This window comes from Arvicola amphibius, chromosome 13 (genome assembly GCF_903992535.2).
Source record: "Arvicola amphibius chromosome 13, mArvAmp1.2, whole genome shotgun sequence".
Classification (NCBI taxonomy): Eukaryota; Metazoa; Chordata; class Mammalia; order Rodentia; family Cricetidae; genus Arvicola; species Arvicola amphibius.
The window spans coordinates 46,403,859-46,429,050 of record NC_052059.1 but is presented as its reverse complement, the minus strand read 5'-3'; the positions used below and the strand labels follow the sequence as shown (position 1 = coordinate 46,429,050).

Here is a 25,192-nt window from a genome sequence, read left to right as displayed (position 1 = left end):
TTCCATCATGTGGGTCCAGAGGATCCAACTAAGGTTGTCAGGCTGGGATGCCAGTGCCTTTACTAGATAAGCCACGCCTTGGTCCTAGCCTTCATCCTTCCAATGCCTCACAGTGGAGTAAACTCTAAGGTGAACCTCAGAAATGGCAGGTTACATTTAAACCACAAAGTCCCAGTTGTAAACACACATGAAACTCATGATTATTGTCACACAGAGGATGTTCCTGTGCCTATGTGATTTCCCATTGAACTAGCATCTTGTATTAGCATTCTGGGGTCAAACAGCGTGGGGAGAGAGAATACTGACTGAAGCAAGCCTGACTTCAGCTTACCCTATATGTGGTTTGGAATCTGCAAGGTCTAGTGGTCATGGTTTTAATGCCCCCCCCCCAACAGGCTGAGCACTGTGCTGTTGATAAAATGTCTATTTATTGGCATAAACGGAGATGCTAATGGCAAGTGCCTTGGGTTCCTGCTAGACTATTAGCAGATATAACTGCATCTTTTCTTTTTTATAGCAATGCGGTGAGGGATCGTGGTTTGAGGCACCCAAGAAGACCTTGGCAAGTGTTTGCAGCTACAGCTTCCTATTACTTTCACAACCAGCAAGAGTGAATTAAGGATCACACCCACTTCCCTCTATAATGCCATTGGTGTTGGCCCAACTCTGGGGAAATGAGAGTCAGCTGCCTTCCAGCATCGTGGGCTCCAGGGAAGGCTCACCCTGCTCAATGGAGAAGATGGCTCTACAGTCCAACAGTCAGACTGAGGGTCCAGAAATGGCACCTAAGGCCACCACCCAAGGGAAGCCCCAGGGGAAGCTTACCACATAGAGCTTGCGCCAGATGACAGCCCATTCTCGTAGAGTATTCGTGAGTTCCTGAACCAGTGGCAACTCCCCAGGAATCACCGTCTCATGCTGCCTACAAGGAACCAAAGAGATGTACACTTGACTGCACATGATAGGAGCTGCCTCTCCTGGCCAACACACGCTTGACAATCAAAGCCAGGAATGTGGCTGCTGTGGTCTGAAATAAACCGATCTGCCTCTGAAGGGGTGTATAGTTTGGAGAACTTGAACCTGGGTAAATAAGGGCAAAAAAAAAAAAAACAAAAAACAAAGAACTGAGACCAGCACAGTCTATATGTGTGGCACAGGCGAAGCCTAGACTCTACTTCCCCAAGTTTATGCTCTCTGAAACTGCCGATGACTAAGCCATGTAATTGGCTGCTTCCATCGGGCAGCTGTTCTGTTTTGTAGAGAGGGGCATGGCATGTGATCTCACCCAAAGACCTGCTTGCAAGGACTGATCCATGCCCTCTTCCAGAAAGGACTGGGTTTTCTTGTCCTCTGCTGCTTCCCAACATGGGAAATGGAGACAAACCCACATCCTCTCTCACAGTAAGCTTAACTGCATTTACTCAACAAGTGATCCCTGGTGCTCCTATAGTTATCAACAGGAGAAAGGCAGCAAGGACATGCAAGCACACAGGCAAGAGTAGCAGGAGTACCATGAGAACATGCAAACATGGGAGACAGCTGAGCGTGAATTCCAGGTCAAGTAAGGCAATGTATTAGGGCACACGTGGCTCACGACACATTTGTTACATGCTAACTCTGGAAAGTTGCAGGCAGTCCCCGACTTAGGAGAGTCTGATTTTACAACTCTAAGATGTCTGGGAAGTGTACGCACGCAGGCGCTGGCTTTCAGCTTCCGACCCAGTGCTGAACATGTTATATGAGGGACGTGCTACTCTATACTACAGCAGGCTTTGGGTTAGGTGATCTTGCCTACCTGTCAGCTACTGTAAGTGTTCTGAGTACACTGGAGGTGGCTGGGCTAGGTTGTGTTTCCTAGGTTAGGTGAAATAAATGCATATCTTGTTGTCCTTTGTTATTAGCATATATTAATTGTATAAAATGATGGACCTTCCTGTGATGCCCGCTTATGATGTTAGGTTGTTTGTTTTTAGAGACAGGATCTCTCTGTGTAGTTCTGGCTGTCCTGAAATTAGCTCTGTAGACCAGGCTGGCTTTGAACTCAGAGAGATCTACCTGCCTCTGCCTCCCGAGTGCTGGGATTAAAGGTGTATGCCACCACCGCCCAGCTCTGCTTGTGATTTTTTTTTTTTAACCCCAGTGGGTTTAAGGATGCAACCACATCTCAAGTCTAGGAGTATCTGTATCTGCTGAATGAGTAACACAGTTAACTGGGCATCGTGCCTATTACCTGACAGATCCAGTTAGAACAGGGCTCCTACTTTGCCTTCACAAGTGACACTGGGAAGCTGCCCAGGAATGGTGCGGAGAAGAGCAGTTCCCGGTGCCGGTTCTGCTATAGAGAACCTATGGGAACTTGAGCACGTCTCTATCTCTTATCTTATAATGTGGGTGCTGGGCTTTGGACTTCTCAATAATGTTCATCTAGCTTAGAGGTTCCGGGACCCTGACAGCCTCCCTGGCACCAGCCATGGATTCAAGTTTTAACTTTCTTAATTCTCTCTTCCTACTTTGGATGTCCTGCTTTCCTTTGGCTGCCACAGGGTCAGTCCTTTGTAGGACAAATGACCTGACCAAGAAACAAATACTCCAAGCTGAGTGGACCTTAACCACACAGCACGCTCCCATACACTGCTTCCCTAGGATCTCACTGCAAGACCACCACAGCGCTTTCCTCCAGGAAGCTGTGAAAATTCTGACGTGTACTGACAACTCAGTGATGTATTCAAGGTTCAGAGTTGAGGCGGACAGACAGATGTCCCTCCTTCCCAGATGTTCACACGGACTCACATCCACATACCCAGTGAGCGGTCGGCGAGAACTCCAAGGGGAAGTGGAAGGCCCTCAGAGTTCATCGCTGCTGTCTTTACTGTTCTGGGGACGGGTACCCGGAGGGGACAGTATAAAAAGAGAAGCCAGAATGAGGAACTCTATGAGAAAGTAAAACCAACGAGTGAAGGAGGACATCAATGGGAAGAGGATATTCTTTCACGACCATCTTACACCTTCATCCCTTTTCAGTGGTCCTTCCTGGACGAGAACTTACCCTCCATCTTCCACGGTTGCCTCTTTCAAATGGATGTATGTTTCGGGGAAAATACCCTACAGAAAGAGAACTCCAGTTATACAGCCATTAAAAACAATCTCAAAGTCAAGGGCATAAACACTGCGGGGAGAGCTATGACCGCCTTGACAAAAGGAAATTCCCAAGCGAGTTTGCAGGGCATTGCTTATGACGACCACCTATATTTCAACCACATTTCAAGGAAGGATAGCAATGCTGAAATAGTAGAAATTAAGATTTGGGCTCAGGATGCAGAAGATGGTTTGAAAATAAAGAGCCAAAAATGCCCCACCAGCTCAGAGATCCAGCAAGGGCAAGGAACGTAATACTGAGTGAGAACCTAGAATCTACAAAAGCTAACATGCCACGGTGCGTCCATTAAAGGGCCTCTCATCATGATCAAAGTGGAGCCGTCAACATTTTAGTAGCTTCCTACAATGATTCCTGTCAGCACTTTCATTGAAGACCAACTGCAAATCACTAGTCACCTGATCACAGCCTCCAACTGTTCTCCTTTTGTAACCCCAAGAGGCATTTCTATATCAGTATTATGTCATCGCCCATTGGCAAAAATTTAAAAAGTCCCAAGGGAAGGGCATAAAACCACTGGGTGGGAACCCCTGGGTGGGAACCAGAGAGCCACCCCAACGATCTCTCAGTAGGAAAGAACTTTCCACAGCGTTCTCTTGAACACCGAAGCTTACGTCTCGCTGTGCAACGCTCTCAAGATGCCACATGGAGAAGGAGCCACTGAGCCTGGCTTAAGAATGGTTCACACGGCAGAGAAGACGAGCTAGCTGGCATCATGGCTCAACTCCTCCCAGCCTTGCTCAAGAGAGGGCTGGCATGATCTCTGTGGACAGTGAATGTCAGAGATTGCTGACTGCACAGGTGGTGGTGGAGATCGTCCGCAGTTCATAGGACCATAGGTTAAAAGGTGCATGCACCCCATAATCTTTAATCGGACAAGAAACCACGGAACTTTGACAGTGGTTGCTTTTGCAGCCAGTTTCGTGTACTGTCTTTGTCTATACAATGCTCTCTCTTTCTCTCTTCATCCTTCTCCAGTAAAACAGGAAACGGCCAGAACATGAGGGGCTAAGCTGATCTCAGCCACGACACAGGTCCTCAGAACTATACACAAATGAGGACTTGGAGACACGGATGACAACCACGGCAGATGATAAAGCATAAAGGCATGGCTCTCCAGAGTCCATTCCTTTTGTGACCCCACTGCTCTGCTGTCTTGCAGCAGCTCTGCGTCATGGTGGCACTTGGTCATTTGCAGTCATCCTGTTTCTCTGGTAAGGCCAGAGCCAACCTGGGTCTTGAATTTCTGGTGTCTCTCAGTTCTGCCTTTCTTTTCTCAGTGTAACCTACTCACTTGAATACATTCCAGCTAATGATTTTTCTCTGTGCTATCCCGTCTGTACACCCACCATCCTGCCAAGATTAATGACCAGTCTCTTCAAGGCTCGAGCCTTCCTCATTCTGCAAAGCCGAGCTTCCTTTTGCCACCATTCCAAATGGCTAGTTTGGCTTATAAACGACACCAATAATTGCCATGACAAGAATTGTCCTTTCAAATAGCTCTTCCCCTGAGACAGGAAAAGGGACCAGCATAGGAGGGGATTTCTATCAGGCTGCATCTCTTAATGAAGGGGTGTCACACTCAGCAAAATTCAAGACTGAGGCCTTTAATTCCATCTTTGTTTCTTGAATCTCCACAAAGAAGGAAATTTCAGTTTAGTTAAAAAAAAAAAAGCCCAGTCATTGTGACAAATTCTGTTTATGTTTTTCTTTATCAAAGGACAGAGAAAACTGAAATAGTTTTCTCCCAAAGGTGAAGCTTTTAAGCTTCCAGGTTTTAAAGAACCCTTTAATTAAGAACAAGAACAACAAAACCCCAGCACAACCCTCAGTTGTTACCTGGACCATCTAGTATTTGAGTCAGACCAGAGGACATCACTAGCTAGATGGATGGAGACGTATCAGGAAAGCCCAGAATGCCTTAGAAACCAAGGTCTTCTATGCTGGACCAATTCTTATGTAGGGTAAAGGTCTGAGACCTTGTTTTAACAGTACGTACGTACTAGGTTTGGTTGCGTTGTGATTGTAGTGGTTGGGCTGAGATCAAACCTGGGCCTCTTGCATGCTAGGAGGGTGTCTGCCAGTCACATAATTTGGAAACAGGACACCAGTAAGTCATTCAGGCTTGTCTCAGTCTCCTAAGTAGCTGGGACAACAGGAGCGTATGACCAGGCCCAGCTGTTCTTGATAGTTCATATGATTTGTCTGAGAAGTTTCTGTGCACCTTTTTTGCATATTAAAATAACAATAAGGAAAAGGAAAGGACCAAGCATTATCTAACCCGGGTATTCTTTGACTTTCACAAAATTGAGGCAAAAAGTTGCTAACTTGTGCAGGTCTAGGGGTGGCCACAGGACTCGGGTGGAGGTCAGAGGGCAACTTTCAGGAGTTGGCTCTCTCCTCCTACTGTGAGATCCCGGGAAGGAACTCAGGTTACTGGTCTGTTGCAGGAGTATTTTCACCTGCTGGGCCCTCTTGCCAGCCAAGTGTGAACTCGTAACTGCTTTCTGAAAACTCACCTTTCACAGCTGTGAGTAAAAGTAACGACTAACAGGGCCAAAGCTACACACAGCAGGAGGGCGTGTGCCAGGCATCAGCTTCCCGAAGGCCCTCAATCTAGTTCAATCATAACCCTCATCACGCCAGCACATCTGACTACTACACTGGTCTCTGCTGGGACACTGGGGGATGCTGAAGTCAGCCAGAGAAGCGGAAACAGCTCAGCTGGAAACAGCATGCGGCACAGGACTCTGAATGTGGGCATGGCAGGGACAAGTGGACTCACATCAGGGGGACTTGGCACCCGCGGGGATGGCAAATGTTCCTTTTTCTGTTCGAATATGAAAACATCCAAGTGAATAAAGTGTGTGTATGTGTGTGTGCGCACATGTGTGTGTGTGTGTGTGTGTGTGTACACAAGTGTGCAAACACTAAGACTGAAGAGTCATCAACTCAGCCACGCTCTCCTTTGGGTTTCTGTGACTTCTAACTAGCAGGCGGGCGGCTTCTGAGATTTGAGGGTTTCACAAACCTGCCTGCATGGGACTACATCTGGCCTGTAGTATGGTCAAAGAATAAGAATTTTTCTACCCTTTCTGCCCTGATGAATTCATTCTTTTTCACCCTCTGCTACTGGCACATGAGCTAACTGTGTAATAATAAAGCCCTATCAACTTTGTTCTTGCAAAAGAAAGTGCTAGCACAGTACCCTGCCCCAGCAAGCAACATCAAAGGAAAAGTGCTGACGGGGTCTAAAGCGAATCCTGAAACGTGTTAACATAGCTACTGGCCTTTCTTCAGTTTGATGATGAGCTGCCCTGACAACCGGGAAAGCAAGCCATCTAGGCCAGTGTTTCTCAAACTCTGCCTGAATCACGAGAAACACATTAACAGTCCCGCACTAAACAAAAACTACAATAAAAAGCACAAACCACATAAAAACATTAATACCTGAGCTGAATGTGTCATAAGTGTCTCTTTCGTTTAGCCTTGTTTTGGCTCCCATGCAGCACAATTAATAAAAACTCAGAGACAGAAATTGGTGTTCAACCTGAAGGTCAGAAAAGCAAACCGGCCAAGGTACTAGAGAAGTCTTACCTTTACCTGGGCTGGGCAACTGTAAACTAAGCCGATTAAGCGTCTCTCTCCTCCCATTTATATTCCCACTAGTGCTGGGATTAAAGTCGTGTGACTCCCTAGGACTGGGATTAAAGGTGTGAGCCACCACCACCTTGATTTTTTTTTTCTGCATTGATCTTACGCAGCCCAGGGTAGCCTTGGACTCATAGAGCTCCACCTGCCTCTGTCTCCAAAATCCTGGGATTAAAGGTGTGTGTCACCATTACCTGACCTCTAGTGGCTTCAGCTTTGCCTCTGGTCTTCAGGCAAGATTTACTTATCAAGATACAAATAATATCCCACTACACTGCAGTGCTGGTTTACACTTCACTGAAATGACTCCATGGTACTCCATAGGCCTCACAGACTGAAACCACTACTCTGGGTGACAGGCACGGTCAGTTCTGGCAGGGTACGTAAAGGATGCGCGGAGAAGTGGGTCCTGCCCCTTCCTCCCTGACAGAGGTTCCCAGGGCATTATCACTGTCCTGCTGCTTTATTGGACTTCAAGGGTAGACAGCAGGAAGTCTGGGGCCTTGAATCCGCTCCAGGGAAACACATCCGTGGAACTATTTCTCCTGAGCACCAGGGCCAAAGTCTTTGTCTCCAGATCAAAGCAAAGGCGCTCTAGAGATAGCAGATAAAGGGATCGCACAGCACGACAGAGAACTGGTGGACAGACAAAGGAACTAAGAAACGGAACGCGGTGCCGTACCTTTTTGGATTTGTTCTGGAGAGCGTATCCTCTGAACCAGCCTGGGGAGGGGAGGGGAGAAGACAAAGCAGGTTATGTTTTCCGGGAGAACGAAAGGACGTCAGCAATAAAGTTCACATGCTCTAACAGCAATCCTGAGGTGGAACCCGGAGGGTCAGTTCCTATGGAGCCACAGACCAGCAGCAGCTCTCAACCTGTGGGTTGCGATCCTTTTGGGGGTCAAAGGACCCTTTCACAGGGTTGCCTAAGAAAACACGGATGTTTACATTACGATTCATAACAGAGGCACAAATACAGTTGTGATGTAGCAACGGAAATAACCTTATGGTTGGGAGTCACCGCAGCATGAGGAACTGTACTAAAATGTCTCAGCGTGAACCATTCCGCTGCTTACACAGTAAAGAGCTATTTTATAGCCATATTCTCTAACCACAAGACTTAAAATTTGCACAGAGGGGGTTAAAGAGATGACTCAGTAGTTAAGAGCACCTGCTCTTGTGGAGGACCTGGCCTGAGCTTCCCCAGTGCCGAGATGACAAGAATATGCCATATACCATGCCAGGCTTTAATTCCTTTGCAAAATTCCATTAAGGTATTTACAGAAGACATTTTCCCATTTATCATGAAATACACAACTTTAGGTGCCCATACTTCTTCTTTTTACTTATTTATTTTTTATTATTAATACTATTATTACAAATTTTCACCTCCTCCCCTCGTCCCATTCCCCTCCCTTTAGGTGCCCATAAACAAGTATTTTATATTAAAAATGACTGAACACTTGGTTTTTCTTATAGCCACACCCATCAAAGGCATCCAGGTGCTCACCCCTCATCTTGCCTCAGGACACCCCACTGTGAATGGTATTATGTGTAAGTAGATGCAATCTGTACTTAGAACTGCAGGTCCCTACCAGTAGGCCTCTACAACTGTCTCAGAAGAACCCTGCGGAAGACTGTGGAAGAAGGGAAGGAAGGATTATAGAAGCCAGAGAGGCTGAGGACACGAGGAGAACACGGCTCAGAGAATCAACCAAGCAGGGCTCACAGGGCCCAGAGATGGACACAACAATCGTGAAGCCTGTATGGGTCTGAACTAGGTCCTCTGCACACATGCTGTGGTATTCAATTGGGGTTTTTATGGGACTCCTAACAGTGGGAGTGGGGGTGTCTCTGAGTCTTGTGCCTGCTCTTAGCGCCCTTTTCCTCCTACTGGGTTGCCTCGCGCAGCCCTGCCGCGAGGGTTTGGGCCTCGTTTCACTGCATCTTGTCAGGCTGTGTTCAGATGATGTCCCTGGAAGGCCTGCTTTTTTCTGAAGGGAAATGGAGGAGCAGTGGGTGGGAGGGGTTGAAGGAAAAAGAGGGTGCGGTCAGGATGTACCGTATGAAAGAAGAATAAAAACAGACAGACAAAAAGAAGATATCAGCCAGAAAATAGTCTCATAATCTGTGTTTTTATGAGTTACAAGTAGAAAATTGACTTTACCTCTTTGGTTACAGATTGAATAACATTTTCGCAAATTTGAAATTTTCAGTGAAACTAAAAAAATATAAAGGATTTGCTATGTGTTGCAGAGGGTATGGGAGTAAGACTTTGGTATGGAATTATAGTCTGCTACATGGTAGAGAAAAAGATCTCCCCAAAGAAACACCAGCCTCAATTCGGGAAGCCCATGCACGGGCAATCAGGTGAGGCTAGAATACACGGAACATTCCTCCCGTGACTCAACAGTCTATGCCCCTCCACGCTTCTGCTAAGCTATAAAAACAGTTTACCTGAGTGGCTGGCTTTGTCATCCCCCGGGAGGGATCAAAGGCAGAGTTGAATGTCATGTCTTTTTTTTGTGGTTTTCTTTCTTTTTTTCTTTTTTTGATTTATTTATTTATTACGTATACAACATTCCTTCCATGTATGTTTGTATGCCAGAAGAGGGCACCAGATCTCATTATAGATGGCTGTGAGCCACCATGTGGTTGCTGGGAATTGAACTCAGGACCTCTTGGAGAGCAGTCAGTGCTCTTAACCTCTGAGCCATCTCTCCAGCCCTTGGACGTTATGTTAAGAGTAAATGAGGCAGTTGTCATTTTTCAAGTCATATAAAACCAAGAAATCACAATATAGACGTGGACCCTCTTACCCAGAAGAAGGCATCTGCACGCCTGTAAATGGTGCTTGACACAGCCATTCGTCACAAAGTTATGGCTCCCAAACATGTCCTCTTGGGGGGGGGGGGATGGGGCGATTTCCATACAACCCTTCTAGTTTACCTCTAGGATCATGGTGTGTGCATAATTGCTAGGGAAAAGCACAAAACTGCCATTCTGGCCTTGTCCAAGTGAACAGTCGTTTTCCTTGGCAGCGAGTACTGTGAACACCTGACGGACACCTGGGAGCTGGGATGCATGCTTACCGTCAGAACTCTCAAGAAGGCAACCACTAACGATTGCGAATAATTCCCACTGCTCTGCTCACAGGTGTTTGCTATTCCTAGCCCATACAGCAGGGTTGCAATACAAACAAGAACACTGTTTCCCCATTGATCTCAATATTTGGTGTTCAACGATCATAATTCAACAGTTTGCTGTCAGGCTTCGGGACACGTCGTGATGCAAAGCGGCAGTGGGCAGCAGTGTGTCAGGAAAGGGGTCGGCAGTCAGCAGAAAACAGGGAGTACAGAACGGAAGGGATGCTCCGAAGTTATCACGGAATTACAACGGGAGGAAAGATGGGGACCAGGCAGGCCAGAGGGTGAGGCTTAGCTCCATTTTAGTGAAAGGAGTCTCCAAAGTAAGTTCCGTGGCAAGATGGGTTGCATTTCTGGGGTAAGAAGTCATCTTAGGCTTCTTGGGGACTGTCCCCAATTCGGGATAAAAGTATCTCTTTTCATTTGAAACTATCAAAGTTTTCTAATGCAATAGGCAAATTCACTCTCTTTATCTAGCTCGATTATAATCATCACCAGTCAAGAATCTACCATCTGGGAGGAGGGTTGAGCGGGAGGGGAGAGGCAAGGAGGGGAGCAGAGAAAAATGTAAAGCTCAGTACAAGTCAATAAAAAAAATTCTTTTAAAAAGATTCTACCATATCTGCCTGTCTCATTCACCTGTCCAGGGGCTGCTCCTGTGAGTGACTGCATTTTCTGTCTTCCACCTACCAGCTGTCCACCCCTACCTCGTTCTCCTCCCTCTGCGGTAGTTCAGCAGATCCTAAGCTGAGCTGTGGAGAGCACGTGTTGGTTCTCACGTAGGTTACACGAATGAGCTAAGAACAGAGAACTAAAGTGCCCAGCTCAGAGAGAACAACGTGCAGTGCCTGAGTATGTAGGGGGTTAGATTAGATAAGATGATCAAAGGCAGATCAGTCTGAGAAAATAAAGGGAACTAGACAGGGAAACGACAGGAAAGAAACTTCCAGACGGGGGCAAATTCAGGGAGAAGGTTACAGACAAGAATTGTCCAAAGCCAGGAAGAGCTCAAGGTGAGAGAAGGAGATGGGAAGGAGGCCCCATGAGGGTGACAGAGGAGTGTGTCTCCATTCTGGACACACCTTAGACCCACCAGGGAAGTTTATAAAATACTGAAGCCAGGCTGTCTCCCCAAATAATCTTTTTTAATCAAGCCCAGACTCAGAGCTTCTCGAAGGATCCTTGGTGACACTACTGTGTGTCACCCCAGGCCAAACTGTCACGTATTGTGTAGAATCTGAGATGCGGCCTAAGCAGAACAGTAAGCATTGGAGGGGAAGAGGGCGTTTAAACGCATCATGTCTTGTGTAGTTGCTGGGTGGTTTTCTCTTTCGGCTCTTTGCTTTTTCAGGACCCACTGCCCAGCTCCCAAATCAATCACGTGGAGGCTTATTCTTAATTACAACTGCCCGGCCTTAGCTAGGCTTGTTTCTTGCCAGCTTTTCTTAACCTCTCCATCTTTTGCCTCTGGGACTTTATCATTCTCTATTTCTGTGTACTTTTCTTTACTTCTTACTCCTGGGCTGGCTGTGTAGCTGGGTGGCTGGTCCTTTGCTTCCCTCTCCTCCTTTCCAGCCTTGATCTTTTCTTTGCAGATTTCTCCTTCTACTCATTCTCTCTTCCTGCCAGCCCTGCCTAGCTTTTCTCCTGCCTAGCTAGTGGCCGTTTAGCTCTTTATTACGCCAATCAAGTGTTTTAGACAGGCAAAGTAACACAGCTTCACAGAGGTAAACAAATGTAACATGAAAGAATGTAACCACATCTTTGCACCATTAAAGAAATATTCCACAGCATAAACAGATGTAACACATCTTAAAATCATATTCCACAACAGTCTTGTGCTTTAAGAAAAATGCATTCTGACTGCTGGAGAAGAACGGACATGGGAGGTGAGAAGCAGTGGAAACAGGGAGGAGAATGGTGGGCACGTTGAAAACGGAAACGATGAGAAGACTGGGGACAGATTCAGAAGCAGCTTGAGTGGCTCACGGCTTCACTAGCAATGGGCAAGGACGGAGAAAGAAAGCTTTTGGCTCTTGGGCTTACGCAAACGGCACACAGTGTTACCCTATGGTATAGGAACATTGAAAGTAGGAAAGCCTTGGAGAATGGCAGAAGGAAGAGGCAGCGAACCCTGACCCTTGGGCTTCCCTCCCCGAACAACTGAGTCCTCCAGCGATGACATGGAACATAGCACATATGCACTGAGGGAGAAGGGATCAGAGGGGTCAGGCTGGCAATGTCAGCTCAGGGCCCAAGATGGATCATAATGATAATTATCACTTAATGGGAGGGAAACACTCTGCCAAACACCAGGAGTATCAAGCAAAGGTCAGCCTCAAAGAATCAAGATAAAAGGGAGTAGCTCTAGAAAAGAAATGTGGCCAGGACACAGCCTCTTCCCACTAGAGCCACACAGGCATAATAATCCAAAGAACGCGTTAGAAATGAACAGTCAGACTCAGGTATACATAGACTTGGTGAGGCAGATAGGAGGGCTAAGTTGTAATCTTCTAGAGTAAATAAAATGGAAAAGCCAACTCTTAATTGGATAAAAGACTAGGAAGAGTTCGGGGGGAAGTAAAACTCCTCGGAAATGAGGAGGCCTTAGAAGGAACTGCTGTCTTGCACTCTGGACTAGGAAAAAGAACCAGGGATCGCAGGACAGCTCCACGTTTAGGTAAAGGCGCCTGCCAACAAGCCTGATGACCTCATTTCAATTTCTAGAACGCAGATGATGGAAGGAGAGAACAGACTCCTGCATCGCAGCCTCTTATCTGCACATGCGTGCTGGAGTACACGCATGCTCACACTCAGATGCAGGCAGACAGGCAGGCATGGATGCACACGAAAAGGAAGGAAAGAAGGAAGAAGGAAGGAAGGAAGGAAGGAAGGGAGGGAGGGAGGGAGGGAGGGAGGGAGGGAGGGAGGGAGGGAGGGAGGGAGGGAGGGAGAGGGGGAGGGAGGGAGGAAGTGAGGAAGGAAGGCACACACAAACAACAAACAAACGTTATTTAAAACATTTTAAACTTTTACAGTTAATGTATCTTTACAACTGGTATGATTTACAGTTGGGAAAAAAAGCTGATGAATCCTGGCAAGCCAGGCAAAAGCAAAATCAAAACAATAGATAGCAAGTCTATTGTTACAGTGTGGAGCTGACTAAAAGCAGCAAGGACAGAATAGGGAGGGGTTGTCACAGGACGGTGTGGTGGTGTGAATGAGAATGGCCCCCACAGATCATGGGTTTGAATGTTTGGGTCCCAGTTGGATGGTTAGGGAAAGACTATTATTCTCTCTGATTACTAATCCTAATCCAGCGGTTCTCAACCTGTGGGTTGAGACCCTATGGCAAACCTGACCCCAGAAATACTTACATTATGATCCATAATAGTGGCAAAACTATAATTATGAAGTAGCTATGGAAAGAATCTTATGGTTGGGGAGTCACTACAACATAAGGAACTGAATTAAAGGGTCACAGCAATAGGAAGGTTGAGAATCATGGGATTATGGGGTATAGTCTTGGAGGAAATATGTCACTGGGAGTGGGCTTTCAGGTTTTAAAATCCTATACTGGGGCCAGTCCCCTCCATTACCACTCCAACTTGTAGACAAGATGTAAGCTCTCAGTTACTGCTCAAGCGACATGCCTGCCTGGCTGCCTGCTGCCATGCTCCCTGCCATGGTAGTCATGGACTCAGCAACTGAAACTATAAGCAAATCCCCAATAAGTTGCCTTGGCCATGGTAGCTCATTACAGCAACAGAACAGTAACTATGACAAATATCTGAATTCTGATTGTATTTCATGATGATATACACTGGCCAGAACTCACTGAATTACATATTAAGTACAGTGGCTTTTATGTAACTATGTTGTTCACTTAAAAAGACACAATTGGATACCACCGTACACCCACAAGAATGGCTATGGTCATGGTCAAAGCACATGATTAGCAGGGGCTGGGAGTAACTGGACCTTCGTGCTCGTTGGTTTTTTGTCAACTTTACACAAACTTAGACATATCTGAAAAGAGAGGAAAATGTCCCCATAAGATTGGCCCGTGGGCAAGGCTTTGTGATATTTTCATGAGGGAGGGCCCAGTTCACTGTGGGTGATGCCACCCCTGGTCAAGAAGTCCTGAGTTGTGTAAGAAAACAGGTTGAGTAAGCCACGAGGAGCAAGCCAGTAAATAGTGTTCCTCTGTGACCTCTTTATCAGTTCCTGCTTTCCAGGTGCCTGCCTTGAGTTCCTGCTCTGACTTTCTTTTATGATAGACTGGGATGCAGAAACAGAAGATGAAATAAAGCCTTTTCTTCCCAAGTTGATGTGGGATTTGCCTCTGTATGCTGTGAATATCATTGGTTAATAAAGAAACTGGCTTGGCCTGATAGGGTAGAACAGAGCTAGGCGGGGACAACTAAACAGAATGCTGGGAGAAAGAAAGTGGAGTCAGGAGAGAAGCCATGGAGCTGCCACCAGAGACAGACATGCTGAAACCTTAAGTACTGGAAATGGGTTAATACTAGATGTAAGAGCTACCTTGCAATACACTTAAGTGATTCGCCAAGCAATAATTTAAATAAAATAGTTTCTGTGTGATTATTCTGGAAGTCTGGGCGGCTAGGAAAACAAGTGGCTTCCTACTACACCAAGTTGCTTTAGGTCATTGAGTTTATCACAGCAATACAAACCCCAACTATGACAATTCTCCCTTACCAGGCTGGTAGTGTCTTCTAAGGTCACGTGTATCCTATGACTTAGCTGTATTACCAGGCCTAGGTAGTTATTCAAGATAAATGGAAACATGCATATGCAAAAATGCCTTACAGGAATGCTTACTGATGTTTCAATTCTTCGAGCTAAAGGTGGAACTCAATGACAGGTGCAGTGACATTGGAGTTATGGCATGTTTATATAATGAGTACTACTCTACAATACAGAAAAATTACTTACATATGACTTTATGAATGACTCTAACAACCATTATAATGAGTGACAGAATCCAGACAATAGACATGTATGATACCACCGACAAAGGGATGACTAGCAGGTAAAACTAACAGTTGGTCATGGAAAAAAGAACAGTGCCCAGTGACTGAGGTGGGACACGTATGTAAGAAGGAAGCGCGGAGCAACTCTAGGGTGACATATGGAGGCTGTGATACATGATAAAACTTATTCTACTGTTTATCTAAATGCCGGTTACAGAATATCATTTTTTTCCTTGAGGCCTTTAGACATGGAAAGGAAAAGGAATAAAAAAAAAAAACTTACCATGTGAAAATTACCATATAAATTAATCACCTCTAACAGAATGCTATCACTACTTATACATGACTGAGAACTTTTGTCTGGCATTGCCTCTGCATTCGAATCAGGTGTGAAAAATAACAGGCATCTTTCTCCATGACTGTACTTTGTCTTGTGTCCCATCAATGACATCATCCATCCTGGTGACTCCTAGCTTGCTCCCAAACTGACTCCCAAAAGGAGTTTTTACTGTTTCTGAAAGTTCCAGCACGGATCTGCAATTCCTTTACTCAACAGTTACACAAGCTGGGAAACCAAGACACGGGGTGCTTCTCTGCCCTAATTTTTACTTTATAACGCAAAGAAGGGGAAAAAGGAATTCACAGATACAACAGAGGCATAGAAACAAAATTTCACAGGGACTCAAGTCAAGAAGGAATGGAAGGGGTCTATGGGGAAGGCTGACTTCGCAGATGAGCTACTCAGGAAAGTGTGGTCAGAAATCTCTAAGGAGATCCATCAGGGCTGAGGTTTACATGACTTATGTGGTCGTTCATTCATTATACATAAAAACATTTCTTGAAGTGGAGTGTATCAGACATCATCTTTAAGAAGGAAGGAAGCAGATCCATAAACAAGTAACCAAATACAAAGGGGCCTTTAATGGAACCACGTGGAGACTCCGGTTCACAAAAGAGTATGTTATGAATGTGCTCCAGACTCAGGCAATTACCGGGGAATGTTGAAGACTTCCCGGGCCATGAAAGTGCCTGCCGTTCGATGGGTGACTTACAGAACGTTCCACACAAACACCTTTTATTTTGCCATCCCAAGATAAATGCGCTCTCCTGCTCACACACACACACATAAAAGATCAATAAATTATGTTTATCCTCAGAAATTAAAAGCCAAGGGCAGGGAGGGAGTTGCTGTTTATAGCACCCACATGACATGTGGGGCAGAGAGGAGGCAGCATCCACAGAGGCGGAGCAGGTGCTAAATCCTGTTGTTTTCCCTTTAACTATCTCAGGCCTGCTAGCTAATGAGGCCCGAGTCAAAGGTTGCACCCCTGTGGACCAGGTAAACCTGTCAGGTTTCCAGGGCCAGAGCCCAGTAAGCCGTGCCTCCATCAGCAGCCTGCAGAACCTCAGGGAATCCCGAGGCACCTGGGCGCCAGCCCTCACAGGAGGGAGAAAGTCTTAGTGTGAAATCCCCCATTACAAAGGACAGTGGTCAGCCTTTGTCCACGGGGAGCATCCCCGCTGCGTCCAAGACCCCAGAGCCTCAGCTGCTCACATCTAAGGGCACCGGGGCTTTGCAAATAAGCTGCGAGGTCAAAAGTCGAAGGAAAGAAAGATAGTCGGCTCCATTCTGTTGTTTCTTTGCTGAGAATAAATCGGCTGGCCTTTGGGCAAGCAAGGCCGATGATGGAAGCTTGAGTGTGAAGGGCTCAGAGCCCCTGAAACCTCACTGCTTCGCTATTTAACAATAAATAAGCAATCTGCATGGAGAAGCACAGGGGTTTCACTCCCCTGCATCAAGCTGCTGCCTAGGGCTTGCTGCGAGGAGAGCAAGCTGGATGCTCAGAATCCAGTCTTTCAGATGCAGAGGCCTTAGTCCTGGGCCTGATCAGCGTGAGAAATACGCACAGCATCTGAGCCAGAAACAGTGTGACTTTCTGCTTGAATTGTATTTTAGAGACTAAGGCATCATATAGCTTAGGCTGGCTTCAAAATTGCCATGTAGCCTAGGATATCCTTGAACTCCCGAGCTTCCTGCTTCAGCTTTCTGGAATTACACACAGGCATGCAGCATCGCGCCCAGCTTCAACTTTCATTGTTTATTTACATAAGTTTGTTTTGACAATTTCATACATGTATATAATAGATTCTGATTATTCTCACTCCATTTTTATTTTTTTCAGCATTTTAAAGTGTGTGTGTGTGAGAGGAGAGAGAGAGAGAGAGAGAGAGAGAGAGAGAGAGAGAGAGAGAGAGAGAGAGAATAGGTGCCACTAGAGGCATTAGAACCCCTGTAGCTATTTTGTGAACCACCCGACCAACGTGGACGCTGGGAAACTGAACTTGAGTCCTCTGGAAGTACAGTAATTCTTTTAAGCCTCTCAACTATGTCTTCAGCCCTTTCAACATTTATTTTAAGGCAGAAAAGAATACCTGTTTGCAGAGCCTGGCATGTAAGAAACAATTGATGAGTATGTTAAGGAGACACAAAGTCTCTTTGACCCAGGGCAGACTATTGGAAGGAGTGTACAACAAAATCTGTCCCTGTACACCAGACAAGGGTAAAGTGAGGGTGGGGGGGAGCTGGCAGGACTGCCAGAGACAAGGCCTTTCTCCCTCAGAAGGGAGGGCTCTGGAGGTCACTACCAATCTAATTATCACGAAGTCTTCAATCTCTTAACAGCCGTTCTTCAGTAAGACCACATCCACACACACGCTGTTTTTAAGGCCACTCCACTACAAACTCTACCTGGCTAAAAACATTCAGAGGATTTTTCTTCTGCTTACCTGGGATAGATGGTAACAGAGATCACAGATCTCTACTTTCAACTAGAAAACAGCTCCCCTGACAAGAGATCTGCCCCAGGTGTTAGGGCGCAGGAGGAGGGCCAAGTCACAGTGAGCAGACGAGAGTTAGCACACCCAATGTGTGCAAGACAAGGGACATACCTTGCCTCGGGGACCTTCACAGACATGGTCACACTGGTTTCCAATTCCTAATCTTTCACTGAATCTTGGCCCCAGGGTAGTTTGGGGACATGCCATTCATAAAGCATTTCTTACAAAAGGTACATACCAAAGGTGAATAACCCAGTCATGAAAGGCACGGGTTCAAGGAGCTTGCACGACTATGTCATGCCTTCTTCCCACCCCTTGATCTAACAAACATCCCCAGAGACCAAAATCAGCCGGAGAGAACTGCTGGGAACATTCCACTGGGTCATTCCAGAAACGTCTTTGTTTTCAGGTTCACTTGCCCCTGTAGATGCACAGGCAGCTGCCCAAATGGGTCAGTGCCAAGTATGAGTGCATGATGGGTAATGGAACGAAGGTACCACTCAGGAAAGACCTGTAGTTTCCACGTCCGGAGATTGGACTGATGCCTAAGTCTAAAGAACATATGTTAGGATGTATTTCAAGAGCACATCCAAACGTTAGCTTGAAAGAAAAGACAGGGGAAGGCATCTCTTTTATGAGGCTTAATCTGAAGGCTGGGGGACAGCTCAGTTAGTAAAAGTCCTTGCCATACAAGCATGAGGACCTAAGTTTGCTCCTGAGCACCCATGTGAAAGGCTGGGTGTGGCAGTGTATGCCAAGAGGAGACAGGAGGATGTCCAGCTAGCGAAGCCTAACAGGCCAGTCTCAGATCCCAGGAGACCCTGTCCCAACAAAGTGAGCTCCTGAGGAATGGCAGAGGTCAGCCTCTTGTTTTCACATGCATGCATGCATGTGCACCTCGACACGTGCACACCACATGCACCCACCGCCACACACGTACACACAACACACGGATTTAATCTGAGAAGAGACACTTCAGTGGCTGCCGCATTTAATTAACGTCTCTCCCAGACACCCTCCTACTATCGCATGTCCTTATAAAAACACAGTCCAGGAAAGAATGTTCCCAGAGGTGTAACTGATGACAAGCTGCACTTAAGGTAGAGGTCAAGCAGATGTGGGAAGTGACCGTGCATCCTCAACAAAACACTATGAAGCCCAGCCTGTTTCCCCAGCTACAGCCAAATGTCTGAACGCAGAGCTTGTCATCAGATCCAAGCTGCTGGGCTCACTGCCATTTATGTTTGGAAAGGCGGCTGTTTCTATAACTAGGTCACAATGACAGTATGGATTTGGAGCTATAACTTACCTCCTAGGATCTTGACTAGAAGGGCAACAGAAGTATAAAATATATGGAGAAACTTAATGCACCTTTCATCTAGTAAATCTGACATGCCATGGAGGTGTGGTGTGGTGTGTGTGTGTGTGTGTGTGTGTGTGTGTGTGTGTGTGTGTGTGTGTCTCACACACATGTGGAAGTCAGAAGACATCATTCTGAATTTCTTCCACTACGGCTGCTAGGGGGGTTAACTGAAGCCATTGGGCTTTTAGAGCAAGTGCTTTCACCATCTTGCCAGCCTAAAACTTTGTCTTGGTGGCTTTGGGGATTGAACCTTGGACCTTAAAGCAACCTGGGTGAGGCATATCCTCAGCTCCTGATTCTGTTGAATTCACTTGTTGTTCTTTTGGTCTCTCTTGCTTGGCCACTCATCAAATAAAGAAATGAGTATAAAGAAGGAAGTAATGGCTTCAAGGATGCCTGCTTCATCGTCGCGGTCATACAGGACCGCTGCATTTGATGACCTGCTTTACCTCAGACGCTCTCAGAAAGTCAGCCAGCCTCCTATGTCACATTATATACATGAGGAGCTCCGGGAAGAGCCCCTCAAAAACATACTAAGTACTAAGTACTAAGCCTCTGCTGGAAAAAAAAAATCTTCAAATGCACCCCTTCTTTGTCAATCTCTGTTAGGAGGGTTCATTAACTGCAGTGACAAAATGTACCAAGTAGCTCACCTGCTATGACCCCTTCCTCTGTACCTACTTGCAAAAGTTTGCTTAAGAAGGTGAGATTCAAAGCACGCACCACCCAAGTCGGAATCCATTTGCCTTTCTTTTCAATGTTCAAGTCGCACATTTTTTTTAAAGGCTCAAAATACAAGGCTCCAAAATTCAAAACCTTTGGACTCTGTTATGAAGTCACAAGCGGGAAATTCCACTCCTGACCATGTGACAGGTTGTAGTCAAAAGGCAGGCACACTAAAAAGTACTCTCTAAAATTACCTGCAGATTATACATAACAGGTAAGTATGAAACAAATTTTGTGCTTTTTACTTGGGGTCTCTTTTGTTCTTATTTTGTTCTTAAAGACTTAGTAGCTGGGCGTAACTGCGCGGAGACTCGTGGAACACGTGTGACCAGGGCGGCGGGTGAACAGGCGGTGCAGCGGCGGGTTAACGGCACAGACACAGAAAATAGACATAAAGCTTTATTAAAGGAGAGAGGGAGAGAGAGAGAGGGAGAGAGAGAGAGAGAGAGAGAGGGAAGGAGAGAGAGAGAGGGAAGGAGAGAGAGGGGGGCGTGTGCACACGCAAAAGGGGGGCAGTGAGAAGAGAGAGAGGGAAAAGATTGAGGACGACTCCAAGAGCTGGGAAATACAAGGGATAAGGGAGAACACCTCTCTTTAAAGACTGTGGTCTTCTGGCTTCAAGTCAGGTTAAGCAGTCTAGAAGTTTCTCAAACATTTAAACGGGGTTACCGTATGACAACAGAGTAAGTCATGGTTCCCGGTGTCTACCTAAGAGAAATAAAAACACATCCACACAAATCTGGTCTGTGACTATTTAGAGCAGCATGGTGGTTGAAGGATCTAAGCAGCTCCAATATCTATCTGATGATGCATGGATGAACTGGTATGCTCATTCCATGAATGCTAATGGAAGACAAGGAAATGAAGTATTAATACATGCTAGCAAATGCACAAAACCTGAAAACACGATACTGATAATAAGAAGCTAGCCACAAAGCGCCACACGCTGTTGGGCCACACTACTATAAAATTACAGGACAAACTCGGAGAAGCAGAAGACAGGTATGTGTTTGCCTAGCGTCAGGGGAATGGCTGAGAAGTGGTGGGGTTGGGGGTATGAAAGGAGACAGTGACTGACAGGTGCCCAGCTCCCTGTAAACTATGCTTAACAAATAACCACAGAATCGTAGACTGTGTGAGTAAACTGGGTGGCATTGGAGTTATATCTCAATAACTCTGCTGTTTCAGATTAAAAGCAAAAACACGTGCAATAACCACATCTTTGTGTGGGGTGCAGAGGGCAGGGGAATTGGGGTGCTTACTAGCTTGTCAAGGTGTCTTTTATTTTGCCTGCACTCATTCCAGACTTTTGTTGAGGGCCTATTGCATGTGAAAAGCTATGGTGGGCACCTGGAGGTTAAGCAGGAGCCAGCTGTGCCGCCTAGCAGTTATTGCTCTCGGGGAATCACTCATTGAACCACAGGGCAGGAAACAGCCAAACAGAATCCTTAGTGGTATTCTGCTGTGGGTTGTGGGCTGTGGGCTGAAAACATAAAAAGAAAAAAGTCTGGGAGGACTCAGGTCCATGCCAGAACAACACGCACAGATCAGGCATGCTTGCCTCAAAGGTGGGGTGGGGCGGGATGTGTAGAGGGAAAGTCCCCGAGTCACCAACAGGAAGCTGAAAGACAGGCACTGGTGTGGCATGTCCTTCTGTATATGTGTTGTTTTTATTGGTTGATGAATAAAGCTGTTTGGGCCAATGGCTTAGCAGAGCAAAAGCAGGTGGGAAATTCAAACAGAAATAGAGAAAGAGTAGGTAGAGTCAGGGAGATGCCATATAGCTGCCGAAGGAAAAAAAACACCCAGAACCTTACCCAGCAAGCCACAACCTCGTGGTGATCCATAAATTAATAGAAATGGGTTAATTTAAGATGTAAGAGCTAGCTAGGAATACGCCTAAGCTATTGGCCAAGCATTGTTGTAATTAATATAGCTTCTGTATGATTATTCGGGTCTGGGCAGCTGGGAAACAAACATGCAGTCTCCTTTTACAGACACTCTGGAGGCAAAGAAGTGGAGCCAGCTTTACTCTGGTGTCCTCTCTGGCAGTACTGTGGGTGTTTCCATGCTGTTTATTTGTTTTAAAGGAAGACAGGAGCAGGGAGCGGGGCAGTGAACACAAGCCATTACTCAGCATTTCCTGCAGGTCTCAAATTTGCCAAGCACTCCTGCCCCCAGTCCTCAACTGCCTGAAATAATAAAGGAATTCAAGACTCACGCCAAGAACTCAGAGTACTAAGTAGATACAGGAGTCTCCCCTGAGTGTTGGGCAAGGCAGGCCCTATTTAAAAAGGAATCCCATAAAAGAAACATTATTGGAAAAATATAATCCAATATAATAATGTGTGTGGAACTAACATGCCACTCAGAGGTAATGAACTCTGTTTGTATGTTTCCCTATTCACACCAGGATATGGGCCCACTCTGAAAACACTAAGGGTGACATCCTTCTTAGAGAGCCTTGAATTCTAAGAGTGGCACACAAACACTATAGAAACAATTAGAAGAAAACTGTCTTCTTGCTGGATGGGTGGACAGCTCCTGATCATTCCCAAAGAGCAGCATTGGTGGAGTTTTCTGAATGATGGTCAGTGGGCCAGTATTCCCTGCAATCACACTGTTTTTGAGTGATATTCTAAAGGCACCATGCATTGGGATTTGGGGACTCAGCTACATGGAATTAGAAGCAGATGGGATTTGTGTGTCTGTGTTTACATTAAGTATGATATGGACATTCCTAATACTAACTCCCTAATCCAAAATGCATCAAGACTCAAAATTTTATAAGCACTGATGTGATATCACAGGTAGATTACACACCGTGATGCAATTATTTAAAATACTGTACAAAATTATCTTCAGGCTATATGCATAAGCCTGCATATATATGAAAAAAGAGATGAATTTACAGCTAGGTGCTAGTCCCTAAATATTTCACAATCCCTAAATATTCCAAAATCCCAAACAGTCTGAAATCACAAACACTTGCAGTCCCAAGAATTCTGGGTACGAGATGCTCAAGCTGCATATTGAACCAAGATTAGTTCTCAGTGAGACCATTACAAAGTATAAGAGTAAACATACTCAAAACCATTACTAATATGTGCTCTATGAGGTCAGCAGGCTTCCAATAGCTACCACAAAAATGGATTAGAGCCACATAAAAAATTTTAAAACCCAATCTTTTTTGAGGAAACAGTCTTAAGAAATGTATTTCAGGGATGTTGTTAACTTTATGCCAGATCAGCATCAGTACTTCATTCTCTGACGCACTCCATAAGTCAGTTAGGAAGCACTCCCTCCCGTGATGAAACACACACACACACAGTCACGCACACATCCAGAGACAGACAGGCAGGCAGGCAGGCAGGCAGGCAGGCAGGCAGGCAGGCAGACAGACAGACAGACAGAGAAAGACAGAGACAGGGAACCTACTAGCAACAAGGAATGTCCATGCCAAAATTCGCAGAAAGAAAAATCCCAAAGAGACTAGCCCAGTACTTGTGGCAGCATCTTGTCTGGGGCATTTGCTGATATAAGAAAGGATGTCTGAGAGGCTTAGAGTAGCATTTCGGAGAGCCTCAGGGGGCCAACAGGTCACAAATTAGAGAGCTGGGCCTCACAATGTGTATAGGCTGTAATTTCAGTAAAGCATAAAGCACTACCATGGATAAAGAAGGTTAAAAGACTTAATAAGCAAAAGAGTTGTTTAGCACAGTTCTAAAATGATTGGCATATATATTCTAAAAACATATTTGAGAATGTATAAAACAAAGAGCTCCTATTTCTTTAGAGACAGAAACTACAATACAGTGAAAAACTCAACACAGTAAACAAACAAACAAAAAAAAACAGGAAAAAAAGCTAGCATATAGCAAACTGAAAAACTGGGTATCCAGCAATACCACTTTGGGGTACATACCCAAAGGATGCTCAACCGTGCCACAAGGACATGTGCTAAACCATGTTCATAGCATCATTGTTTGTCATAGCCACAACCTGGAAACAACCTGAATGCCCCTCGACCAAAGAATGGATAAGGAAAATGTGGTACATTTACACAATGGAGTGCTACACAGCAGAAAAAATAACAACATCTTGAATTTTGCAGGCAAATGGATGGATCTAGAAAACCGCATATTGAGTGAGGTAACCCAGACCCAGAAAGACAATTATCACATGTACTCACTCATAATTGGTTTTTAAACATAAAATCAAAGAAAACCAGCCCACAAATCACAATCCCAGAGAACCTAGACAACAATGAGGACCCTAAAAGAGACATACATAGATCTAATCTACATGGGAAGTAGAAAAAAAACAAGATCTCCTGAGTAAATTGGGGTCATGGGGACCTTGGGAGAGGATTGAAGGGGAGGGGAGAGGCAGGGAGGGCAGCAGAGAAAAATGTAAAACTCAATAAAATCAATAAAAAAGGGGAAACAAAGAAAAACTGGGTATCAAGCAAGAATTACAGTTATAATGTTCAGTCTACTTGTTTTGGCAAATTAAGGAAAATACTCTATCATCTATCTTATCTTTGTGAGTCTAAAGTTTCATATCTAATTTAAGTTTCATATCTAAGGAAAGCTACAATTATAACTATCTAGTCTTCAACTCCATCAAAGATCCCAGTGTGATATAATATTGCCTAAGTAAACAGGAAGTGCATTGTAAGCAACTTCCAAAACTCTAAAAATGACAGAGATATCATCTGGACAGTCACCCAAAGTTGTTCTGTAATATTGGGGCATCCATCTTCAGCCTTATAGGCCTAAAGTGTCTGTAATTTTTGCTTGATACCTGTTTTGTTACATAATTTTATTATGTTAAAGTTAAACTTAAATTGGATATGAAACTAGATTCACAAAAATTAGATGATAGATTATTTTCTTTAATTTTGCCAAATACAAATAAAGTAAATATTATAACTGTAATTCTTACTTGATACCTGTTTTGCTATACGTAATTTTCCCATGTTAAAGTTAAAAACTTTCCTTTTCAATTAGACAAAAAAATGGAAAATGATGTGGGATGCCCCTCTGTATGCTGTGAATATGTTTTATTACCATTGATTAATAAAGAAGCTGCTTTGGCCTATGGCAGAATATATAATAATAATATATAGAATATATAATAATATAGCCAGGCAGGAAATCCAAGCAGAGAGAGAGGGACCGAGAAAAAAGGTGGGATTGAGGGAGAGGCCAGCAGCCACTGAAGAAGCAAGATGTGAAGTAATAAGCCACAAGCCTCGTGGTAAAAGACAGAATAATAGGAAGCAGTTAATTTAGGTTATAAGAGCTAGTTAATA

At 45.1% G+C, this 25,192-nt stretch overlaps 1 protein-coding gene across 2 annotated transcripts in view; it reads right to left on the bottom strand.

Moving 5' to 3' along the window:
- Positions 1-25,192, bottom strand: part of Dock5 (dedicator of cytokinesis 5) — a 183,384-nt gene that overhangs the window by 103,936 nt on the left and 54,256 nt on the right. For both annotated transcript variants that reach the window (XM_038310701.1, XM_038310702.1), the window contains exons 3-5: positions 7,488-7,528; positions 3,047-3,102; positions 826-922 (exon numbers count right to left, since the gene is read on the bottom strand). In XM_038310701.1, the coding sequence (XP_038166629.1) occupies positions 826-922; positions 3,047-3,102; positions 7,488-7,528 (194 nt within the window). The remainder of the gene's footprint in view (positions 1-825; positions 923-3,046; positions 3,103-7,487; positions 7,529-25,192) is intronic.